Genomic DNA, 20,317 nt, shown 5'->3' on the forward strand with positions numbered 1-20,317 from the left:
GCAGTCTAACTCAGTTGGTGGATCAGATGGGGTTTAGTTTCACAGATAAAAAAGGAAAATATTGATGAGATAATCACTCAGTTAGATTGGGAGAATCTATGCTTTTCTTCTTTAAAAAAACTTCCGTAAACATCTATTATTTTTTTGTGGACTTCACAGGACTTGCTATACATAGGTATTCAAATTATTTACATAAATTGCCTGACCCTGTCATTTTTCAACAAGTTAAACATATCTGATAAAGCTAATTTATATTGTTATTCAGATTCAAGGAGCAGTTTGGGATCATAGATTGTGCTTTATTATGCATTTTATTTTAATCACTGATTAGTTTTGAGCTTAAAAAATAATTTAAACAGGCAGAGGATTTTGGAGCTGTAAAACATACTTGGCTTTTTTCCAAAATAAATTTAAAAAAATTTGTTTAAAGCCAAAGCCCCATCTGCTGTTTTTTATTAAAATCTCAAGAATTGTTCACATTGCCAAGAGCAGTTCTTTGAATACAATCCGATGTTTAATCCAGCAGTGATATGTGAGTTTCAAGGTCATTTTTTGTTAGGATAGAAAGAAAGTCAGGAAGATTAATATCCTCAAATACTGGTGAAATTTAAAATTTAATAACAGTTTAAGTAGATTTTATTATAGAGCTTTAAATATAAAAAATTCACATCATTCTACTTAAAAATTAGATTTTAGAAATTGGAGCTCTACTTTTTTGAAAAAGTGAATTCTTATGGAATAAAATTTTAAAAAATGTTCTTATTTGGCTTCTGAAGTATTTATTCATTTGTGTAGGGAGGGAATAGTAGATTTACTTTCCTATGTTTTGCTTAGCCTAATATAAGAATATTTGCACCTCCTTAATACTTGAGAGGTTAGTAGGAAGATAGATGTCAAGAACCATGATGGCGTGAATTATGAGATAAAGTCTGGACATGAAAATAATTTAAAAATATGTGGATGGATAATTAATACCCAAATCTATATTAATAAAAGGATAATATGCTAATTAGACCAGGTCAACCGGACATCTTCCAGTTGTCCGGTTCTCCTTCTAGACAAAGCCTCATGGTGGCGGGGTCTGAGGCAGAGGTGGTTAGGGGTGATCAGGCAGGCGGGCAGAGTGGTTAGGGGTGATCAGGCAGGCAGGTGAGCAGTTAGGAGCCTGCGGTCCCAGATTGCGAGAGGGATGTCTGACTGCCAGTTTAGGCCTGATCCCTGTGGACATCTCCCGAGGGGTCCCGGATTGGAGAGGGTGCAGGCTGGGCTGAGGGACCCCACCACCCCCCACGCAAGAATTTTGTGCACCAGGCCTCTAGTATATAAATGATACTATAATTATAAAAACTTGGCTTTTAGAAATTCCACTTAATGAGGACTCCATATCTTGGTTTTGAAGTTTCATTAGCTCCTCATCATCAGGATAAAAATTCATATACCTCACTGTGGCATACAGGGCCCATCACCTATCTGCTTCTGCCATTTTCTCCGCCTTCTTCTCTGACTGCTGCCTCAATTGGACCTGATTCTCCAACCATACTCAACTCTCTCAGAGCTGCCAAACTAGCCTGTGTCCTGTTGTTTGCTTTACCTGGCATAAGCTTTCTAGTCTTGGCCACTGGGCCAAACTGTTCTCTACCATTCCCTCTACCTCAAGGCAGCTGGGTGCCTTTCTCCCCCCAAATAGCTCCAGAATGTTGTTATTACACTTTCCCCATAACACTGCAATTCTCATGTGCTAGAACTAGGCCTACTTATCTCTGTTCCCAGGACCTGGCAAGCTGTAGGTGCTCCTGAGTTAAGTACTGGAATGAACCACTGAACCAGCAAAGCCCACCTCCTGCTTTACTGTTCCAACAGAACATGTGCAGTCCTTCTTCCTGTCCACCAGAGAGTGCTGAGCAAAGAATGCCCTGAAAAATGGAAGCCATCACCTTAGGAGCCTAAATATATCGTGAAGATAGTCTTTTTTATTCCCATTAAAATGAAAGCATGAAGATTTTTAAAAAAATCTTTTCTTTAAATTTTTAAAATATATACATTCCATTTACTTTAGCCTACAAAGAAATCACAACTTTCTAATTCCTATAAAACTGGTTTCCGTACCACTTGCACTACTTTGCCTTGCTTTATATTCCAATAGGTGATGTGTTCAGGGAAGTTAGGATCCAAGTTTTATTCTCATGCTTCCTTCTCAGAACCTAGCCCAATGCTCTATTTAGGAGGCACTCCATAGATGTGGACTGACTGACTGCATGCCTCTTGGGTTCCGTGAGGACCCTTTGGACCTCTTAGTGCCTTCATGTGTTCCACTCTGAGTCCCTTTGCCTTCACTCAGCAGGTATGGTGAGCTCTAAACCGCCCAAGTTTCCCTTGCTGCTACTGCCTCTAGACCAGCGGTTCTCAACCTATGGGTCGCGACCCCTTTGGGGGTCGAATGACCCTTCCACAGGGGTCACCTAAGACCATCGGAAAACATATATATAATTACATACTGTTTTTGTGATTAATCACTATGCTTTAATTATGTTCAATTTGTAACAATGAAAATACATCCTGCATATCAGATATTTACATTATGATTCATAACAGTAGCAAAATTACAGTTATGAAGTAGCAACGAAAATAATTTTATAGTTGGGGTTCACCACAACATGAGGAACTGTATTAAAGGGTCGCGGCATTAGGAAGGTTGAGAACCACTGCTCTAGACTATAAGTCAGCTCTATGCTGCGACTGCAAGACTTGCCTTCTCTCCATATTGTCCATAGGACAGACACCAAGCTTTGCTGTTCTCTGCTCCTCATAAAGTAGTTTTAAGTGTTTAACAAAACATAGAATTGTACACATCTTTATATCTAATTTTTAAGGTAAAGCAAAGCTGATATTTTCTAGATTCCTTAATTACTTTTTTCTTTTCCCCAGTCCCACTTTCTAGCAGGTTTTCTACTGGCTAGATCACAGAGCAACCAAGATTGTGTTGATTAATTATTGGGAGAAGTTGATCTTAGTTAATTCAACATTTTTGAAATACTTATTGTGTAAAAAAAACACCAAAGATGTTATTGAAAATTAAAAAATTAACAAAGAAAAAAGCTCATTTTCTAGGGAACGGAGAGCTAAACCTATTCCCATATAATTACAGCCTTTGTCAGGTATGGCAAGTACATAATGATAGAAGCTTGAAGAGAATGCTCCGTGAGACAGACGAGAGGGAAGTAGGTTTAGAGTTGAACTCTAAGGGAAGTCATCGTGAAGGACTTGATCCTGAAGGAGGAGGGCAGAAGGAGCACAGTGGGTGTATCTTCACCCATTTGTTCTCAAATTATTATTCTAGTAAAATTTTCTCTGAAGATATTTTATCTATAAAAAGGCATGTTAGAAGGCTCACAAGCTAATTATCACACTTTTATTTATTAGGTAATTGTTGTATTAGTTGTTTCATGATAAATAATGACCTTTCCTTCTTAGATCCTTGACATGGCCTTTTAAATTAGTATAATGCATTAAGTGGTAAACATGCTTAATAAAAAATCCTATATAATAAAAGGCTAATATGCAAATCAACCGAACGGCGGAATGACCAGTCACTGTGACACACTGACCAAAAGGGTAGACGATCAATGCAGGAGCTGCCACCTGGTGCTCGGTGTGCTCCCACAGGGGTAGCGCTGCTCAGCCAGAAGCTGGGCTCATGGCTGGTGATCGCAGTGGCTATGGTGGGAGCCTCTCCCGCCTCTGCGGCAGCGCTAGGGACCCCTCGGGGGACGTCCGCCTGACAGCTTAGGCCCGCTCCCCCTAAGCCAGCAGGCAGACATCCCCCGAGGGGTCCCGGACTGCAAGAGGGCACAGGCCGGGCTGAGGGATCTCCCTCCACCAGTGCACTAATGTTGTGCACCAGGCCTCTAGTCTATAATAATAAAAGCATAACATGCTAATTAGACCTAACATCCTTCCAGATGACCTTCTGGACGAAGCTGGGGCTATGAGGGCCGAGGCAAACTGCTGCAGCTACGAGAGCCGAGCCCCTTGCACGAATTTTGTGCATTGGGCCTCTAGTTAGATAATAATAAAGGATGGCTGGCTTCTGCAAGCTTTGCAGTACTTCTAATGCTGTTTAATAAGTGCTTATTTTATCCATGCTTTGTAGGCAGCTTGGATTTTGAAAGCACGAGCACTAACTGAAATGGTATATATCGATGAAATCGATGTAGACCAGGAAGGAATTGCGGAAATGATACTGGACGAAAATGCTATTGCTCAAGTTCCACGTAAGTGTTGGTTTTTCAGTTAAGTAAATGAAATGCCATTAGGAGGAGAAAATCTTGTGTTTACAAAATACGTAGTCAGGTATAGCATGTTTAAAAAATTCTTACAGCACACCAGTTGAAAATCACTGCTGTAAGCCTTTGCTGAGTGGGTTAATACTACTTACCTGACAGACTTAGTGTGAAGATTAAATATGGTAACATAAGTAACCTGATAGACACTCAATAAATATTAGTTTCAAACATATTTCCCTAAAATATATTTCCTCTTATGAATGTCTTTTGCACCAGCACATTTCTGAAAATTCATTAGCTGACAGTCTTTACAGTTATATAAATCATACATAAGTTGAATTCGCTGTCTCATCTCATAGGCCCTGGAACATCCTTGAAACTGCCTGGAACTAATCAGACAGGAGGGCCTAGTCCAGCCATCAGGTATGTGTTTCTGTTTCATACCCTCTGCCACTAAATATTGTCCAGACCGTTAGAGACTCTTCCTTTATTGATCTTCTTTGTATTTGAACCATTTACAATTGTCACAGGCCAATCACTCAAGCGGGAAGACCCATTACAGGTTTCCTTAGACCCAGCACACAGAGTGGCAGGCCAGGCACCATGGAGCAGGCCATTCGAACGCCCAGGACCGCCTACACGGCTCGCCCTGTCACCAGCTCGTCCGGAAGATTCGTCAGGCTGGGCACGGTGAGCTGTCAGAGCCTGGCACTGCCGAAGTAACATTCTGTTACATCACTTTGCACTGTTGTTATAGTGGAGAATTATATGGAAGGTTTTTAAAGGCGATTCTTTTTAATTATGTTGCCTTTATAATTTTTCTGCATAAGTTTTAATTTGTGTTTCAAGAGAAGGTTTTCTATTTCTTGTTTTATCATTTTCTCCATAGGCTTCCATGCTTACAAGTCCGGATGGACCTTTTATAAATCTGTCTAGACTGAATTTAACAAAATATGCCCAGAAACCTAAATTGGCAAAGGTATGTACTTCAAATTATGTTAGCAAGTTATATTAGAAGTATTATTGTAATAACACTGTAGGAACTGGATACAAATTTGTGAAGGAAAGGCCATGTTTTTATTGAAATGTGTATGTTTAATTACTATATATGTAAAATTCCTCTTAGTCTGGAGTTAAGGAAAGTCAGTCAGAAATAAAGCATATACAGTGTACTGTTATTCTAGGAAATTCTTTTTTTTCCTTATAAAGAACAGTAACTTAGAGCAAGGAAAGCAGATACGCAGCAGCATCTTCAGGGAGTGAAGCTAAGGAGGTCATCTCTATGTGTGTGTATTTTTTTTTTTCTTTTTCAGCTTGGCCAGTTCTCAGAAAAATGATTTTCTATCCTTGAGGATTTTAGGACTGTCAAAAAGAAGATTAAAAAAATGTACTCCTTCTAATTAGTATTTAATCAGGCGTCTCAATAAGGATTACTCAAGCCAGACCTTGGCAAGCCAAGTACATTAGTAATTCTAACTACTCAAAGATTAAATGCTCCTTTAAATTAAAGAAAGGGCGACGGAGGGAGGGAGGGAATGGGGGAGGGAGAGGGAGAGAGCCCATGACCTTTCCAGTATAAAAATACTTGGAGGTGAGCGTGGAATAATTCAGGGCTAGGAGCACTTATCTTCTGGAAACTGGTTTAAGCCTAGCTCGGATTTTTAACTGTAATCTCTGTGAATTCTGTACATGAGCCCTGAGCTCATTCCTAATTTCAATTTCAATGGCATTTAACATATTTGCTAAATATCAAACACTCTAGGAAACTGAAATGGATACGAGCTATACAGATTTGGAGTTTAAACCAGGAAGAGAAATGCTAGTAGGTAGAAAGGGACTCAGGTTAGAACAGCGCTGATGATATTTTCCTAAGTGCTTATTTGCAGTCCCGCCAGCTTCATAGCAGAGCCATGAAGCTTTTCTCATTTCTCTTTCTGTTGTGAGAGTGGCGTGTTAGGAGCAGCCCGGATGGAATATCTGGTTCCTGCCTTTTCAGGCCGTTTACTTGGGGTGGCTGGATGGCTAGGCGACACCAGTGCTGTTTCCTAACCACGAAGTCCAGTGAGAGGAGGCATTTCCCACAGTTCACTCCTGATGCTTCCAGGACAGACCTGTCTGTGTTACTAGATTTAGACTGAGCTAGATTTTGTACATTTTTAGGACAAGATGCCAGGTTTTTCTGTCTTTGGTCCCCAACTTGCTTGACTCCTCAGAACTCATTTCTAATGTTGGCCTATTGCTTGGGGTGTCTGTGTGACTCGACTCCCTGGCACTGTCTCAGGTGTTGTGCCATCTTTTTCATGGCAGCGGTAACACCAACTGCACTCTGAACTTTTTTTTCTTTTTCTGCATAACAGAACAAATGGAAAGGTACAAATGGTTTTTTAAAGAAAGACCTTGTTCTGATGTTTTGTTGTTGTTGTTTCCAAGTCTTCTCTGTTAATAACCTTGATATCTTCCAGGGGTCCCAGCCTCTTTGCAAGTGCAAATAATGTTGTTATGGACAGATGTAGTCCTACCAACAGATAATCCAGTAAATGCTTATTTATCCACATGAGTTGGGTGAAGGATTAAAATAATGGCTCCCAGCCCTGGTTGCCCATTAGAGTCATCTGAATAATAAGCAACCCCCCTCCCCCCCCTACACACACACTTTACCCTTAAACTCTACTCTGTTTCAGAAGAAATGTCCAGATTTTCCTATGTCTAAAGTGTTATTATTAATAATATCATAATCACTGTGTAATATATGTAAAGTGTGTCAAAATAGGGTGAATCTGTTTTTTTTGGCAGTCCTAGTGTCTTTCCCCTCATTTATCTCTTTCTAATAAAATAGTATGTACAATATGAAAAAAATGTTCAGTTATTTGAGCTTTCCAGTTTGTACTCTGTAAAAGACAGGAATTAGTTGTAAATAGCCATATTTTGTAATGGGTAATTGTGACAAATGATGGATTGACACATTATTTATAAATCCCAGGCACTGTAGAGTACCTTCTTATTCTGGTTCAATCCAGCTGTTGTCAGAACTGCCTGAGTTTTGATATAATAATAGAGTGCTTTTGTTAAAATAAAATCTAATGTATTTTGGCATTTTTTTTCTTTGTAGGCTTTGTTTGAGTATATCTTTCATCATGAAAATGATGTGAAGACTGTAAGTTTTGAATTCATGCTTTTTTCTCTTATTTTAAGTTTTCTGACTTTGGGGATTTAAATTCTGAAATGTTCTGTTTCCTACCTTTCTTACCTTATAAACAGATAGAATTATTAAAGATTGGAGAATTACTAATATCTTCAAACCCACTGGATGGAGTTTTCATCTGCTAACTCCCAGAACATATACACTACTTTATAGGACGTGCAATTCAGCAATTTGTTTTGTTTTTATTTAGTAAAACCGCAAATTGTTCCTCTGTTTCCCCTTTTATTCATTAGTTTAATTATTTTTAAAAAAATATATTTTATTGATTTTTTACAGAGAGGAAGGGAGAGGAATAGAGAGTCAGAAACATCGATGAGAGAAAAACATTGATCAGCTGCCTCCTGCACATCTCCTACTGGGGATGTGCCCACAACCAAGGCACATGCCCTTGACCGGAATCGAACCTGGGACCCTTCAGTCCGCAGGCCGACGCTCCATCCACCGAGCCAAACCGGCCAGGGCTAGTTTACTTATTGATTTGTTACTTGATTGGGCTATCCTTTGAACCAGTAATTACTGAGTATCTATGCATTGATACTATGATGTGTGCTAGGAGTACTGAGAAAGACAGAATCCCTGTATCTATTTTCCACTGGTATGGGCTTGCCACATTATAATTCTGTGCTGGATCAGATTGTTCCATTAAAATGTCATTGTATTTTATTTTTATTTTTTAAAATATATTTTTATTGCTTTCAGAGAGGAAGGGAGAGGGAGAGAGAGAGGTAGAAACATCAGTGATGAGAGAGAAAATCATTGATCGGCTGCTTCCTGCACACCCCCAACTGGGGATTGAGCCCACAACCTGTTATTTTCTGAATGGAAGAAGAATTTAAATAATGAACCAGAAGCATTCTTTTTTTTTTTTTTAAATGAATGTTTTGCAACTTAGCTGGGAAAAAAGGGAAATTTGTTTTTCAACATGCAAGAAATCAGAGGTGCTATTATACTGGTTACTTGGGTGGCCTCCAAATTTCTTTGTAAATAAATTATTTCACACAAATTTAGAAAATATTAGATAAATACTGTAAAATGGTATTTAAATGTCAAGAAAAATCAAGTTGATCTTCTATGGAAAACTATATTTGAATTCTTAATACTTTTTCCATTTGTGGGGGAAGCCAATATTAACAAATCTAGAATGGCATGTGAGTTGGTGATTCTGTATTTGTCTATAGAGAGATATGGAGAATACTGTAGATAACTTTAGAGAATATTATGAAGTGATATTTCACTGTTAAGGAAAAGTAAAGTTGTCCTATGGAAACTGTTTTTCTGCCTTGGAGTTCTTAACATCTTCCCTTCTTCCCCTCCCTTTTTGGGGCAATCTGACAGCATTGACAAAATAAAGTTGGTGATTCAGGAATCTTTATTTCCAAAAGCTCTTTAATTTCATCATCCTGAAGTTGTCGCAACTGTAACAATAGTGAAAGGATGACTCCTTTTTCTTTTTTTTAACATTAGTGGTTGGAGCACTATTAGGAAATCAATTGGGGTGCTCAGTTAGACATTTCAACAACCATTAGGATGTGTAGATCTGCTGAAGACTCTGCATATGGACTTCTATACACTTATGGCTTTTATTTATGATCTTCTGAGCAATTGATATTGAGATTCTGTATTGGTTAAATGATTCAAAGATCCTTAAATATATATATATAATCATTTATTTTTAAAAATTGGAACATTAGCTTGATGATTGCCAGAGGGGAGGGGGTTTAGGGGACTGGGTAAAAAAGTTGAAGGATTTGAGAAGTTCAAATTGGTATTACAAAATAGTCATGGGGATGTTAAGTTCAGCGTAGGGAATATAGTCAATGATATTGCAATGACTATATATGGTGCCAGGTGGGTACTAGAAAAATTGGAGGAGTACTTTGTAGAGTATATGTGATTGTCTAACCACTACGCTATAAACTTGAAACTAAGACAAAAAAATATTGAATATAAACTGTAATTAAAAATAAATAAATAATTGGGACTTTAAAGAAATAATATAGGTTTTCTGTCACCACTTTAAAATTTAAAATTGTTAATATGAATCTTATTACTATAATTTGTTTGGTGTTTAAGTTATTTTCAACATAAATTAGAAATAAAGAATAGAATTAGTTAAATCAATAAACAATTCTTCAGGGCCTCTTAGCACAGCAAGAGAGATGTGTAAGAAGGGGTGCCTGTCCTCAGGGGACTTGGGGCCCTTTCGAAATGGTCACCAATGGTTTTGTCTAGTGCAGCCTTCGTCTTCCTATGAAGAATGATAATTTAAATGTATATCTTTATTATTTTATTCTATATCAATAATTCATATTAATTTCCTTAATTGGGTTAGCACAAACATGGAGATCCTTCTTAGGAGGACTTGTTTCAGGGCCGTATGTGAGTGTAAATCAGTAGCCTGGAATAAGCACCGAATCCTGTCTTGGAAAGTTAGAAAATGTAAAGAAGTTAGAAGGACGTTTTTCTGAAAACAGAAGTCATTAGATTAAACATGAGAATGAATTTGATCTATTTGCTAGAAGAAATCGTATAAAGATTGTTAAAATTAATATATGCAGATATTTACAGTACACCCCTGAATTTAGCTGATTGAAAACATGTTTTTCTAGTATTTCCAGGGATAATGCTAATTGAAGTTACACTTTTTCCATCATTTTTTGCTTTTTCCATCATTTTTATTTCTGACTTGGGGAAAAAAGAAAAATAAGCATATGAAAGTTATATGTGTCTTGTTTTTGAATATCTATGGCTTTCAAGTAGAGGTGTTGATTTTTCAAGTCAATTAGAACCCCACCACTTTTTAAAAAAATAAATAGTTTGCATATTTAAAAGTTTCCCCTGGAGCAAGAGAAGATGGGAAACACAAAGAAATGTTATTAGTTTTGCAGTAGGAGAGCTAAGGAATATTTCTGGCATTTATTTCAGAAAAAGGTTAATATTAAGACATGGACAATAATATGGGATATATTCTGAGATAACAGAACTGAAAACCTAAGTTCTTTTAACTGAAGTGTTGGCCATCATTACACTAACACTGTTTAAAGAATAAAAGTTTTTCAACCTTGAGAGAAAGAACAATAAGTATTACTTGAAAAAAATCAGAATTCTCTTTTAACTAATAACCTGAGTTTTTATTCACCTAATCTTTGCATGAGCTTCAAATTCCTATGAGCTTCAAATCTGTGTAAAGATTGATTTGCTTTTCTCTTATCCAAATGGTTTCCACTGCCTCTACATAAAATTCTCATTCCTGTTTAGTCATTCCTTGCCAAATCTTGAATAAACACTAGAAGGAACAAGCTAGAAGACACGAGAGAGATGGGAGAAACACACGTAAAATATGAAAGCAACTAGGGGGATTTTTTTCAGTCTGCAGCAAAGGAAAGTCTGACCTTTGGAGTTATTGGAATGTGAGGTGATGTCAGAATAATGGAATGGAGGTTTTTGAAGATGGTCGTTACCCCAGTACCCCAGCTTCTTCATGATCCTGTTTTCCAAACCGCTTTCTGCCTGCTTCCTTGATCTTTTTCTGTTTCTCGGTGTCTCTTTATTAAAGTGGAGCCTGCAGTTGGGCCAGGCTAACACCCCAAAGGTTTGACTGACACTGAATTGGGAGGCATTTTGGATCATTAGACAGTTGATAAATGGTGGAAACGTATGGATTTTTGAAATACTACTTTTGTGCCTTGTATATTAAAATTGTATTCAAATATGTTGTACATCTGCTTTCCATTAAGCACTGTTTACTTGTCATCTGCTGTCAGCCCTCTGGTCTGGAATTGATTATTTGGGGAAAATTCCTGGGGCCATCTGGAAACAGGAGCAACTTGAGTTGCTGTCTGATTTCTAATGCATGCTTTGATTGATGCAAATTATATGGTTGATTTCATTATTTATTGTTTCTGTTTATTGTTAGAAGAGAAAAATCCTAACCTAAAATGACTTGTTTTCCAAGGCCTTGGATCTGGCTGCCCTTTCCACAGAGCATTCTCAGTACAAGGACTGGTGGTGGAAAGTGCAGATTGGAAAATGTTACTACAGGTAAAATTTGGATTATTTGTGAAGGGCTTAGAAGTGGCAACATATTTTAGAGTCTTAAACCTGATAATTTTGGGGGTTGGGGGTGAGAGATAGATTTTTCTCATGAAGAAATATCTTTGGCTTACTTGAGAAAGCATTCACTGAGCTATCACAGGGTGGCACAAAGAACTGACACCTTTAGAATAATATAATTTTAGCCCAGCAAGGATGTCTCAGTGGTTGAGCATCAACCTATGAACCAAGAGGTCACCCATTCTATTCCTGGTCAGGGCACATGCCCGGGTTGCAGCTCGATCCCTGGTGTAGGGCGTGCAGGAGACAGCTGATTGATGATTCTCTCTCATCATTGATGTTTCTATCTCTCTCTCCCTCTCCTTTCCTCCCTGAAATCAACATCCTATATAATAAAAGGCTAATATGCAAATCGACCAAACAGTGGAACAACTGGTAGCTATGATGCGCACTGGCCACCAGGGGGCAGACGCTCAACGCAGGAGCTGCCTGCCCCCTTGGTGGTCAGTGCGCTCCCACAGGGGGAGCACCACTCAGCCAGAAGCCCTGAGTCAGGCTCACTGCTGGCGAGTGCAGTGGTGGTGGCGGGAGCCTCTCCTGCCTCTGCGGCAGCGCTAAGGATGTCTGACTGATGGCTTAGGCCCGGTCCCCATGGTTCAGTTGGACATCCCTTGAGGGCTCCTGGACTGCAGAAGGGCGCAGGCCGGGCTGAGGGACCACCCTGCCGCCTGACCCTCCCCCCTCCCCCCCAGTGCACAAATTTTGTGTACCGGGCCTCTAAAATATATATATATATATATATATATATATATATATATATATATATATACACACACACACACACACACACACACACACACACATACATACATACATACATATAACAAAGTGAAACAAGGTAAACTGGTTACTGTGCCCATCCTTCAGTTCTTTAGTTTTCAAGCAGATACTGTGAGGAAAAGGAACTATATAAATGGAACCAAAGGGCTGCTTTTTCTTTTAAAACTACTTTCTGTTTAGATATTTCACATAGAACTCTAAAGTATTTTTTCCTGTTGTTAGATTGAGGAAGTATTTTGTGTTAAAAGGTAATTTTAGATCATTGTAACATTAAACTCAGGAATATAATTCCTGAAGACAGACTTGAAATCTTGAGCTTCTGAGCAAGACCTTTAGAAATCTTTAATAATTAAAGATCAGCACAACTCAGATTCCTTCTGCCATCCATTTAGGACGGCATTTAAATGAGTGTACTTTTTCATAGTGTCGTTCTCTGTTCCTTAATAGGTTCTTATCTTTATTATGGCTATAATATTCACTCATTCATTCACTCTCCTGTTAGTTTCTTCCTTTAAATGATAGTTTCTTACTATCTCCCAGTGGGGAGAGAGGACAGTAAACCACAGTAAGCCCGGATCCCACTGTGATAGAAGCAGGCGCAGGTGCAGTGGGAACCTAGAGACATCTCCTAATTTCAACTGGGGAGGCCAAGGATGGATGGACTACCAGGCGATTGTAGCCCCAAACTGACTTCCATCTTTTTGCAGAAAAGTTCTGGTCCTTCCTCTGCAGTAGCTTTCACAGTTGCTCCCTTACTATCCAGCCCCACCCCTGCCCTCATTCTGGCATTTAGTGCATTTGCTTGAATTATTACATTAGCTTCTTACCTGAATTGTCTGCTACTATTCACACACCCCCCCCCCCCCACACCACACACACACTGAGTGGCCAGATTTTTATGACCACCCCATCAGTACTTAATTGACACTTGCAGAAACACTGAATATTGAAAACTTCCTAAGCAAATACTCTCAAGGTTTTATTATTATTATTTGCATAACTATTTCACTTCATTGTACTGATGGGGTGGTCATAATAATCTGGCCACTCAGTGTGTGTGTGTATTTTTTTTTTTTTTGCCTCCATCAGTCTTTCCTACTGCCCATGTACTGTTGTGAAAGCACAGCTCTTGGCTTCTCTGGCTAACTTTCGTTACCTTTAGAATGAAGTCTGGGTTTTAGGAGTGGTATCCAAGGTCTTGTCTCAGGCTGCACGTTTGCCCACCTCTCCCATTCCTAATTGTGTCCTCCTTTTCAGCTAAGCCAGGACAACTTGGCATCCCCTACCATGCTCTGCACTCTCCTGCCTGTGTGCTGATTCTGGTAGTTTGCTTTTGTCTGAAATGTCCCCTCACCCTCACCTCACCCTCACCTCACCCTCACCTCACCCTCTTGGTCAAAATCTTGTCTGTTGCTTCCTCCCTGAAACTGCATTGGTCCGCTCCTCCTCTGAGCTCTCTAAGCACCTTTGGTTCTCATTGCCATGATACGAAGTTTACCTGTGAGCGTGTTTTACTTCAGTCTTTATTGGTGCCTTTGGGACATGGTTGTTACCTTCACCTTTGCGTCTCCTTACCATCATGAAATGTGCATGCAGTCAGTGCTTGATAATTATTGAATTAAATTGCTAAGGAAACGTTGGCAGTTGGTGGGGATTATCTCTGGACTCTGACTCTGATATTGGCCTGTGTTCATGAATTTGACTGATGTTTTCATTACACTTGCTGTGTACATGGCCCACTCCATTTCCTTTGCACAAGAACCCAGATGGTACATCCCTTTTGATAGTACTGGAAGAAATGAGCTCTAAGGATGCAGTATAAAAGACTTCCTTTTCTTTGGTTTCTGGGTATCTCAATATCTCTGATTGCTTTTTTTTAAAAAATTGGTTTATGCTTCCATCTCCTTGCTTTTTTTTTTTTAAAGCTATTTCTGTATTCATATTTTTGTTTATATGTGTCTTTTTGCTGTAATCCCTTTTCAATCATTTTTGGAAAGAGACAACTTACTAGATAAAAATATACAGACTCTCGTGGATAATGAGGTGTTCTTGGAAGTCAGTGATGAACTTCAGCCACGTGTTTCAGACTTGCACGTTTAGTTCAAGTTATGTATATAAATATGCTGTTTGCCAGAACTTCTAGCGTCTTTGGTAAAATTTTAATAACTACACCTTGTAAAAGTTGTGAGATCTTTGAAGAGGTGGGGGCTTCTGTTGTATCATATATCCTCTAACTTTAGGCCAGTTTTTTTTGTGTGTGTGGGGGTCACTTTTAACCCCTTTAACCCTGTGTCTTCCAATAGCTATTAGGGTATAGCCACACCAATGCTTGAGGCTTAGGTTAGGAAAGAGATCAAAGCTATCTTTTCTAGCCTTTAAGTGAAAGCAGCACAGTGGAACATACTGTGTGTTGTCCTGACTTTATTTCACAAAATAAGAGCAATATTAAAGTGCCTAAGTAGCTCTTAGAGGGCTCGGGGGGTGGGGAGGCGGGGGGAGTAGTTATAAGAAAGCCCAACAAACCTGTTAAAGACAAGCTGCGTATGCTGTAATGATTGAGTTAGTGGTAACGAAATATTTCTCGGGCAGAAGAGGTGGGGACTGACACCAGGACAGTTACAGTTAAACAAGGAACAAATCTCACAGTGGGAGGCCAGGACAGTCGGCATCAGACACCAAAAGAGGAAAAGAAAATGTTTCTAGAATAACAAAATGGCATAACTCAAGTGGCAATTACTACTTACATCAAAATTGTTTAAAAACGGTTTTAAAATTTGGATTTTTGTCTCAGAGCAAATGACGGTTTCTAAGAAAGGGCATCCTTTAGCTCTTCCAGTAAAATAGAGACTCTAAGCATTTATCCAGGTCACTTGCCATATGTCCCGCTGGTCATAAGCTCTCTGGGCGGTGAACCCGTATGACCCGGCTCACCAGCAGCTCTTGGTCCTGCTGTGACTAGACTGCAGCAGACTACACAGCATTTGAGGGTTAGATAGACAGTGACTATGGGACTAGACAATGTTTTACTAAACTATGCAAACTACATGCTAATATTAATATATGGGGGGGGCATTACCTTCTTTTTACGTGCTTACTCTTTTTTTTTTTTATTGATTGTTTTACAGAGAGGAAGGGAGAGGGATAGAGAGTTAGAAACATCGATGAGAGAGAAACATCGATCAGCTGCCTCCTGCACACTCCCCACTGGGGATGTGCCCACAACCAAGGTACATGCCCCTGACTGGAATCGAACCCGGGACCCTTGAGTCCGCAGGCCAACGCTCTATCCACTGAGCCAAACCGGTCAGGGCTACGTGCTTACTCTTAATAGATGTAATTTGTCTCTATCCAAAGCCTTTAGGGTATGAATGCATATTAGAGTATTTATTTTTAAGGTGCATGCCTAATTTTTTAATGGCTTTTCTTAGGTTAGGAATGTATCGTGAAGCAGAAAAGCAGTTTAAATCAGCTCTGAAGCAGCAGGAAATGGTAGATACATATCTCTACTTGGCAAAGGTAAGTGTTCCCAATCCCAGTGGAATCTGCCTCCTCAGAACTGTGTAAATTCTGGCCAGCGCATGGGGAGAGTTGCTAGGTTCTTCAGGAATATTTTGGCAAGCTAATATGTTCAGACTTAACTTATTTTTCTTTTTAGCAAGGGAAAATGTGAGACCATATAGAGAAGAACCATTTCGGGAGAAATTGATGGCCATGAAGAAGATTTGAAAGATTGCCCATTAGAGCAGAAGAAAATATCACGGGCTTACCACTCCTATGGGTGCAGGCTCCATAGAGGGCCCCCCCCTTTTTTTTTTACAACACAGTCTCCCACCTAAGCAGACTGTGTAAAACAGGGGTCGTTCTTATATAGGTCCTTTACTTCTTGGCTCTGCCGTAATAACAAAAACAATATTTTCCCTGTATGGACCACCTACTCAGTGTAAGGAATTGTATCAGGTCTGTTCCATACACATTTAATTTAACCCCTACAGCAACTCCACAAGGTTATTATTTCCTTTCTGCTCTTAAGGAAAAGGAGATCCGGGAGGGTCAGTGAGATTTCAGGGTCACCTGGCTGTTGAGAGCCAGCATTCAGACCCAGGACTTTCTGATTCCGGAGCCTACTCCCTGCCTCATCGTGCCACCCACAGCCACAGCAGAAGTGAGGGCACTCCTAGAATTTTCAGTATTGGGGTAAAGTTACTTCTTGACCCTCACCAAGGCTACTTTAAACGAAACATTTGATGAATTGGTGGCTGTGATGTCATCGTGCCGTACCTCTAAGAATTTTTTCAATTGAAAAGTGTGGTGAAGGAGGTTGAAAAGAAGATGAGCTATACATGGAAGTGCTACTACGTCGTAAATAGGTATTAAACGTTGGCATATTGAAAGAAAACAAATGTAAGCTGTGTTATGAACTTAGTGTGCTAATCTTAGTGTGTGTACAGTGGTTCCAAACACGATTGAACTGTCTGGTACCTAAATCTACTGCACCTTATATATTAAACTTCAACTCTTAAAGAAGTTACTAAGAATTACAGTAGACTTAAACTTTTCTGACAGCTTGAAATTAAAATTCAGGTCATACTATTTGACTACTTTCTTGTTGATAACCACTTGCCACATGGTTAAAAAATGTACTTTTAATTTTAACTATGTTAACTATATGGTTTGACTTATTTTTCCATAAATTAATTTGTTTAAATCCATTGTCTACATGACTGTATACTGGTAAAATTTACTTATTTTTTTAATATATGAAGGAATGATTGTTAAGAAATAGGGATCAGCAGATTTTAGGAACAGAATTATTTCTTACAATCCTAGATGGTTAATTTAAAAATAGTCAATATTTTATATTACTTAGCATATTAAATTATATAATTTATTGTATTTTAAAAAGAAGTTAAAAATATATAAGGTAAGAGTTGAAAAATTTTTCACCCATACTTTCTTGCTAGTCTTATATTTTGGTAATAAACACTGTAAATAGTTTTCTGTGTATCTATTTGGGCCTCTTCAAAGCACAAACTAGCTGTGGAGGAAGAAATAGAGGACCCATGGTCATGAAGGAAAAAAGCCATAATCTTATGTTTCTATACATCAAATAATTCTCTAATTTAGAGATTCCTTTTATATTCTCTATGTGGATTATTCATGCTAATATCCTGATTGCTAATTAAATGAAAGCCATCAAGTGCCAACTCTCTCAACAGCCTGACCACACTCCTCACAAATCTGTTTCGCCTCTATTTCTGAGGGTCCTTTTCCAAAACCACCGTCTCCACAAGGTCTCCCCTGCTGCTCTTTCTCAGTGCCTGTTCCCTTCTTTCTCCAGTGTCTTCAACCTCAGTCTCATAATTGATTCTTTTGGCCAACCTGTAGACATACATATTCATGTCTTCTATCCTAAAAAGAGTTCCCCCTGATCTTTGTCTACTCACTGCTCCATCTTTGTGACAATAATAAGCCCACAATAAGCATTTGTTGAAGGAATAAATGAATGAATGCTTCATATACAGCATGTGGAGATAAAATGATAACATCATTATTGGAAATCCTACACAGTTTTTACTGTAATCTCTAGGAGATAATTTGTTACTAAGCAATTATGTAACCAATTGTCGTAACAAATACTATATTATTTTAAGGACCAGTACTTTTACTGAACTGTATCTTGGTTTTAGGTTTACACCTCATTGGATCAACCTGTGACTGCTTTAAACCTTTTCAAACAAGGCTTAGATAAGTTTCCAGGAGAAGTAACCATACTTTGTGGAATTGCCAGGATCTATGAGGTGAGGTTCATAGTATTCAAAAAGTTGGTGTAAAATTGAGGTTATATGCTTCTTAAGTAAGCCCATTGTCCTCTGGGGTCCTAGTAAGGAGAACTGCCGGGGTCCCACCCCAGCAGGTCCAGGGGTCCCCAAAGGTGTGGACGGAGTCGGCGAAGAAGGAATGACGCGGAGACAGCGTTCAGTTGATCAGCAGCCTAGCCAGGATCTCTAGCCAGGATCTCCAGCCAAGTTCTGGTCTGGATCTCCAGCGAAGTTCTGGCTAGGATCTCCAGCCAGGTTCTGTGTCCATGTTCTCTTGCTAGGTTCTCCAGCCAGGTTCAGTCCAGGTTCTCCAGCCAGGTTCAGTCACCAGGTTCTAGTCAGGTTCAGTCCAGGATCTTTTGCCATGTTCTCTCCAGCGAAGTTCTTCTGTCTCTAGTTCTGTGTGTTCTGTCTTCTTACATCTGTATTTATACCAGTTGATTCCAATCCTATCAATCTCTATTTCAAAGGTTAGGGCGTTTCTTATCTCCATTCCAGGGAGTAAAGATTATGTAGCTTAAGCATGATTGTTCATAGTTAAAGTGATTAATTACCCACCTGGCACTTAGTTAAGAGGTTTTATTCCCTCCCTAACTTCAGGGGAAAATCCCTACCTGGGGAAACAACCTTTCTCAGAGACCTTGGTTAAAACACATAGTGCCAAGAAGGTGAGCAAACATATTAAGAACAGTATGCCATATATGCCAGGTCCCTTGAAACAGCAAGCATGGACCGGCTCCCGGCAGAGAACAATTTATAAAACTCGGGCTGCTGGCCTGTAGTTTACCAACAGAGTAAGAGATTTTAGTGTATGCATTTAGTAAAGCTGACTTTTTCTTAAGCAGTATTTCAAACATACATAAATGTATAGAGAATAGTATGAAATAGGGATTTAAGTTAGTTTCTATAGATTGCTAGTGGTCCCAGTACATTTATTGTACATTTATGGACCTTTTCCTAAGGTCTATAATGTCAACTATAATTTTTTTTCTATATATGGTAGATATGATTTGGGGCCTTCTATTCTGTCCTATTGGTCTGTTTGTCTAACCTTATGCCAATATTATATCATCTTAATTACTGTGGTTTTATAAAACTTGCTATTTGGTAGGGCACTTTGTTCATCATTATCAGGAATGTTTTGGCTATTTTGGACTTTGCTTATTTTTTATAAACTTTAGCATCATGTTGACAAATTCCATGAAAAGCCCCATTGAGGTATCCTCCCTGCTGCCTAATTACTTTAGCTTTACAATAACTCCCTGTACCTGTTCTTCTTCACAATTGGTTATTCTTGGCCCTTTGCTCTCCCATATTGATTTTAGGACTGACTTGTCAAGAACCATTAAAAATAACTGTGCAGGGATACTGATTGGACTTGAGTTGAATACAAGAATGAGGGGGTGGGGTGGGCTGCCTCTCCTCCCACTCTCAATATGTCTCCTTTTGTTTTGGTCTCTTTTTTTTTTTGTTTTGCAACATATTTTGTAATTATCTTATAAAAATGGTTTGTTGGGGAGTCTCCAAAACCACCCTGAAGTTGGGTGATTTATTAGAAAGATCTGAAGCAAAGGGAAGAGGCACCTGGGGCAGAGTTCAGAGGAAAACAGGCACGAGTTTCCAAGAGTCCCCCTCCACCCCCCTACCCCCCATGGACTCACACAGGACACACCTGTTCTTTCAGCCACAGGCTATGACCACGTGTGCCAAGCGGTGTCTATCAGGGAAGCACATTGGAGACTTGGTGCACAAGGTTATTACTAGGGGCGGGTCATATAGGCACCCTCTGCCTATCACGTACCCAAATCCCAGATTCCCAAAAGTCAAACACGTGTTCAGAAAAACGATATTGTTTGTACGGTGTAGGTGAGGTGAGCCACTCTTACCATTTGGGAAAGTTTTATATCAGTCTAGGGAACTAGCAAAGTTCTGAGATGCCACCAGGGGCCAACCTTGTAAACCGACCTTTCTAGGAATAACAGTCTCAGACCTGCTATGTTAACTTTTTCTGCACAGATGTATTCCTGCGTATAACTAAGAATGGGATCCTCTTTTCTATCGTATTTTCTGTTTGATTATTTCTGGATAGTAGGAATGCATTAATTTTTAAAAGTAGATTT

The 20,317-nt window shown here is 39.2% G+C and overlaps 1 protein-coding gene across 6 annotated transcripts in view; it reads left to right on the plus strand.

The window, feature by feature from the left end:
* Nucleotides 1-20,317, plus strand: part of TTC8 (tetratricopeptide repeat domain 8) — a 37,941-nt gene that overhangs the window by 9,689 nt on the left and 7,935 nt on the right. For 5 of the 6 annotated variants that reach the window (XM_036315094.1, XM_036315103.1, XM_036315119.1 and 2 more), the window contains 8 exons: nucleotides 4,151-4,271; nucleotides 4,643-4,706; nucleotides 4,814-4,973; nucleotides 5,173-5,262; nucleotides 7,393-7,437; nucleotides 11,441-11,526; nucleotides 15,807-15,894; nucleotides 18,066-18,176. In XM_036315094.1, coding sequence (XP_036170987.1) covers nucleotides 4,151-4,271; nucleotides 4,643-4,706; nucleotides 4,814-4,973; nucleotides 5,173-5,262; nucleotides 7,393-7,437; nucleotides 11,441-11,526; nucleotides 15,807-15,894; nucleotides 18,066-18,176 — 765 coding nt within the window. Of the gene's footprint in view, nucleotides 1-4,150; nucleotides 4,272-4,642; nucleotides 4,707-4,813; nucleotides 4,974-5,172; nucleotides 5,263-7,392; nucleotides 7,438-11,440; nucleotides 11,527-15,806; nucleotides 15,895-18,065; nucleotides 18,177-20,317 lie in introns of those variants that run through there. The other variant, XM_036315137.1, reaches the window with a different exon arrangement.

The sequence above is a fragment of the Myotis myotis genome, unplaced genomic scaffold (genome assembly GCF_014108235.1).
Source record: "Myotis myotis isolate mMyoMyo1 unplaced genomic scaffold, mMyoMyo1.p scaffold_m19_p_1, whole genome shotgun sequence".
NCBI lineage: Eukaryota > Metazoa > Chordata > Mammalia > Chiroptera > Vespertilionidae > Myotis > Myotis myotis.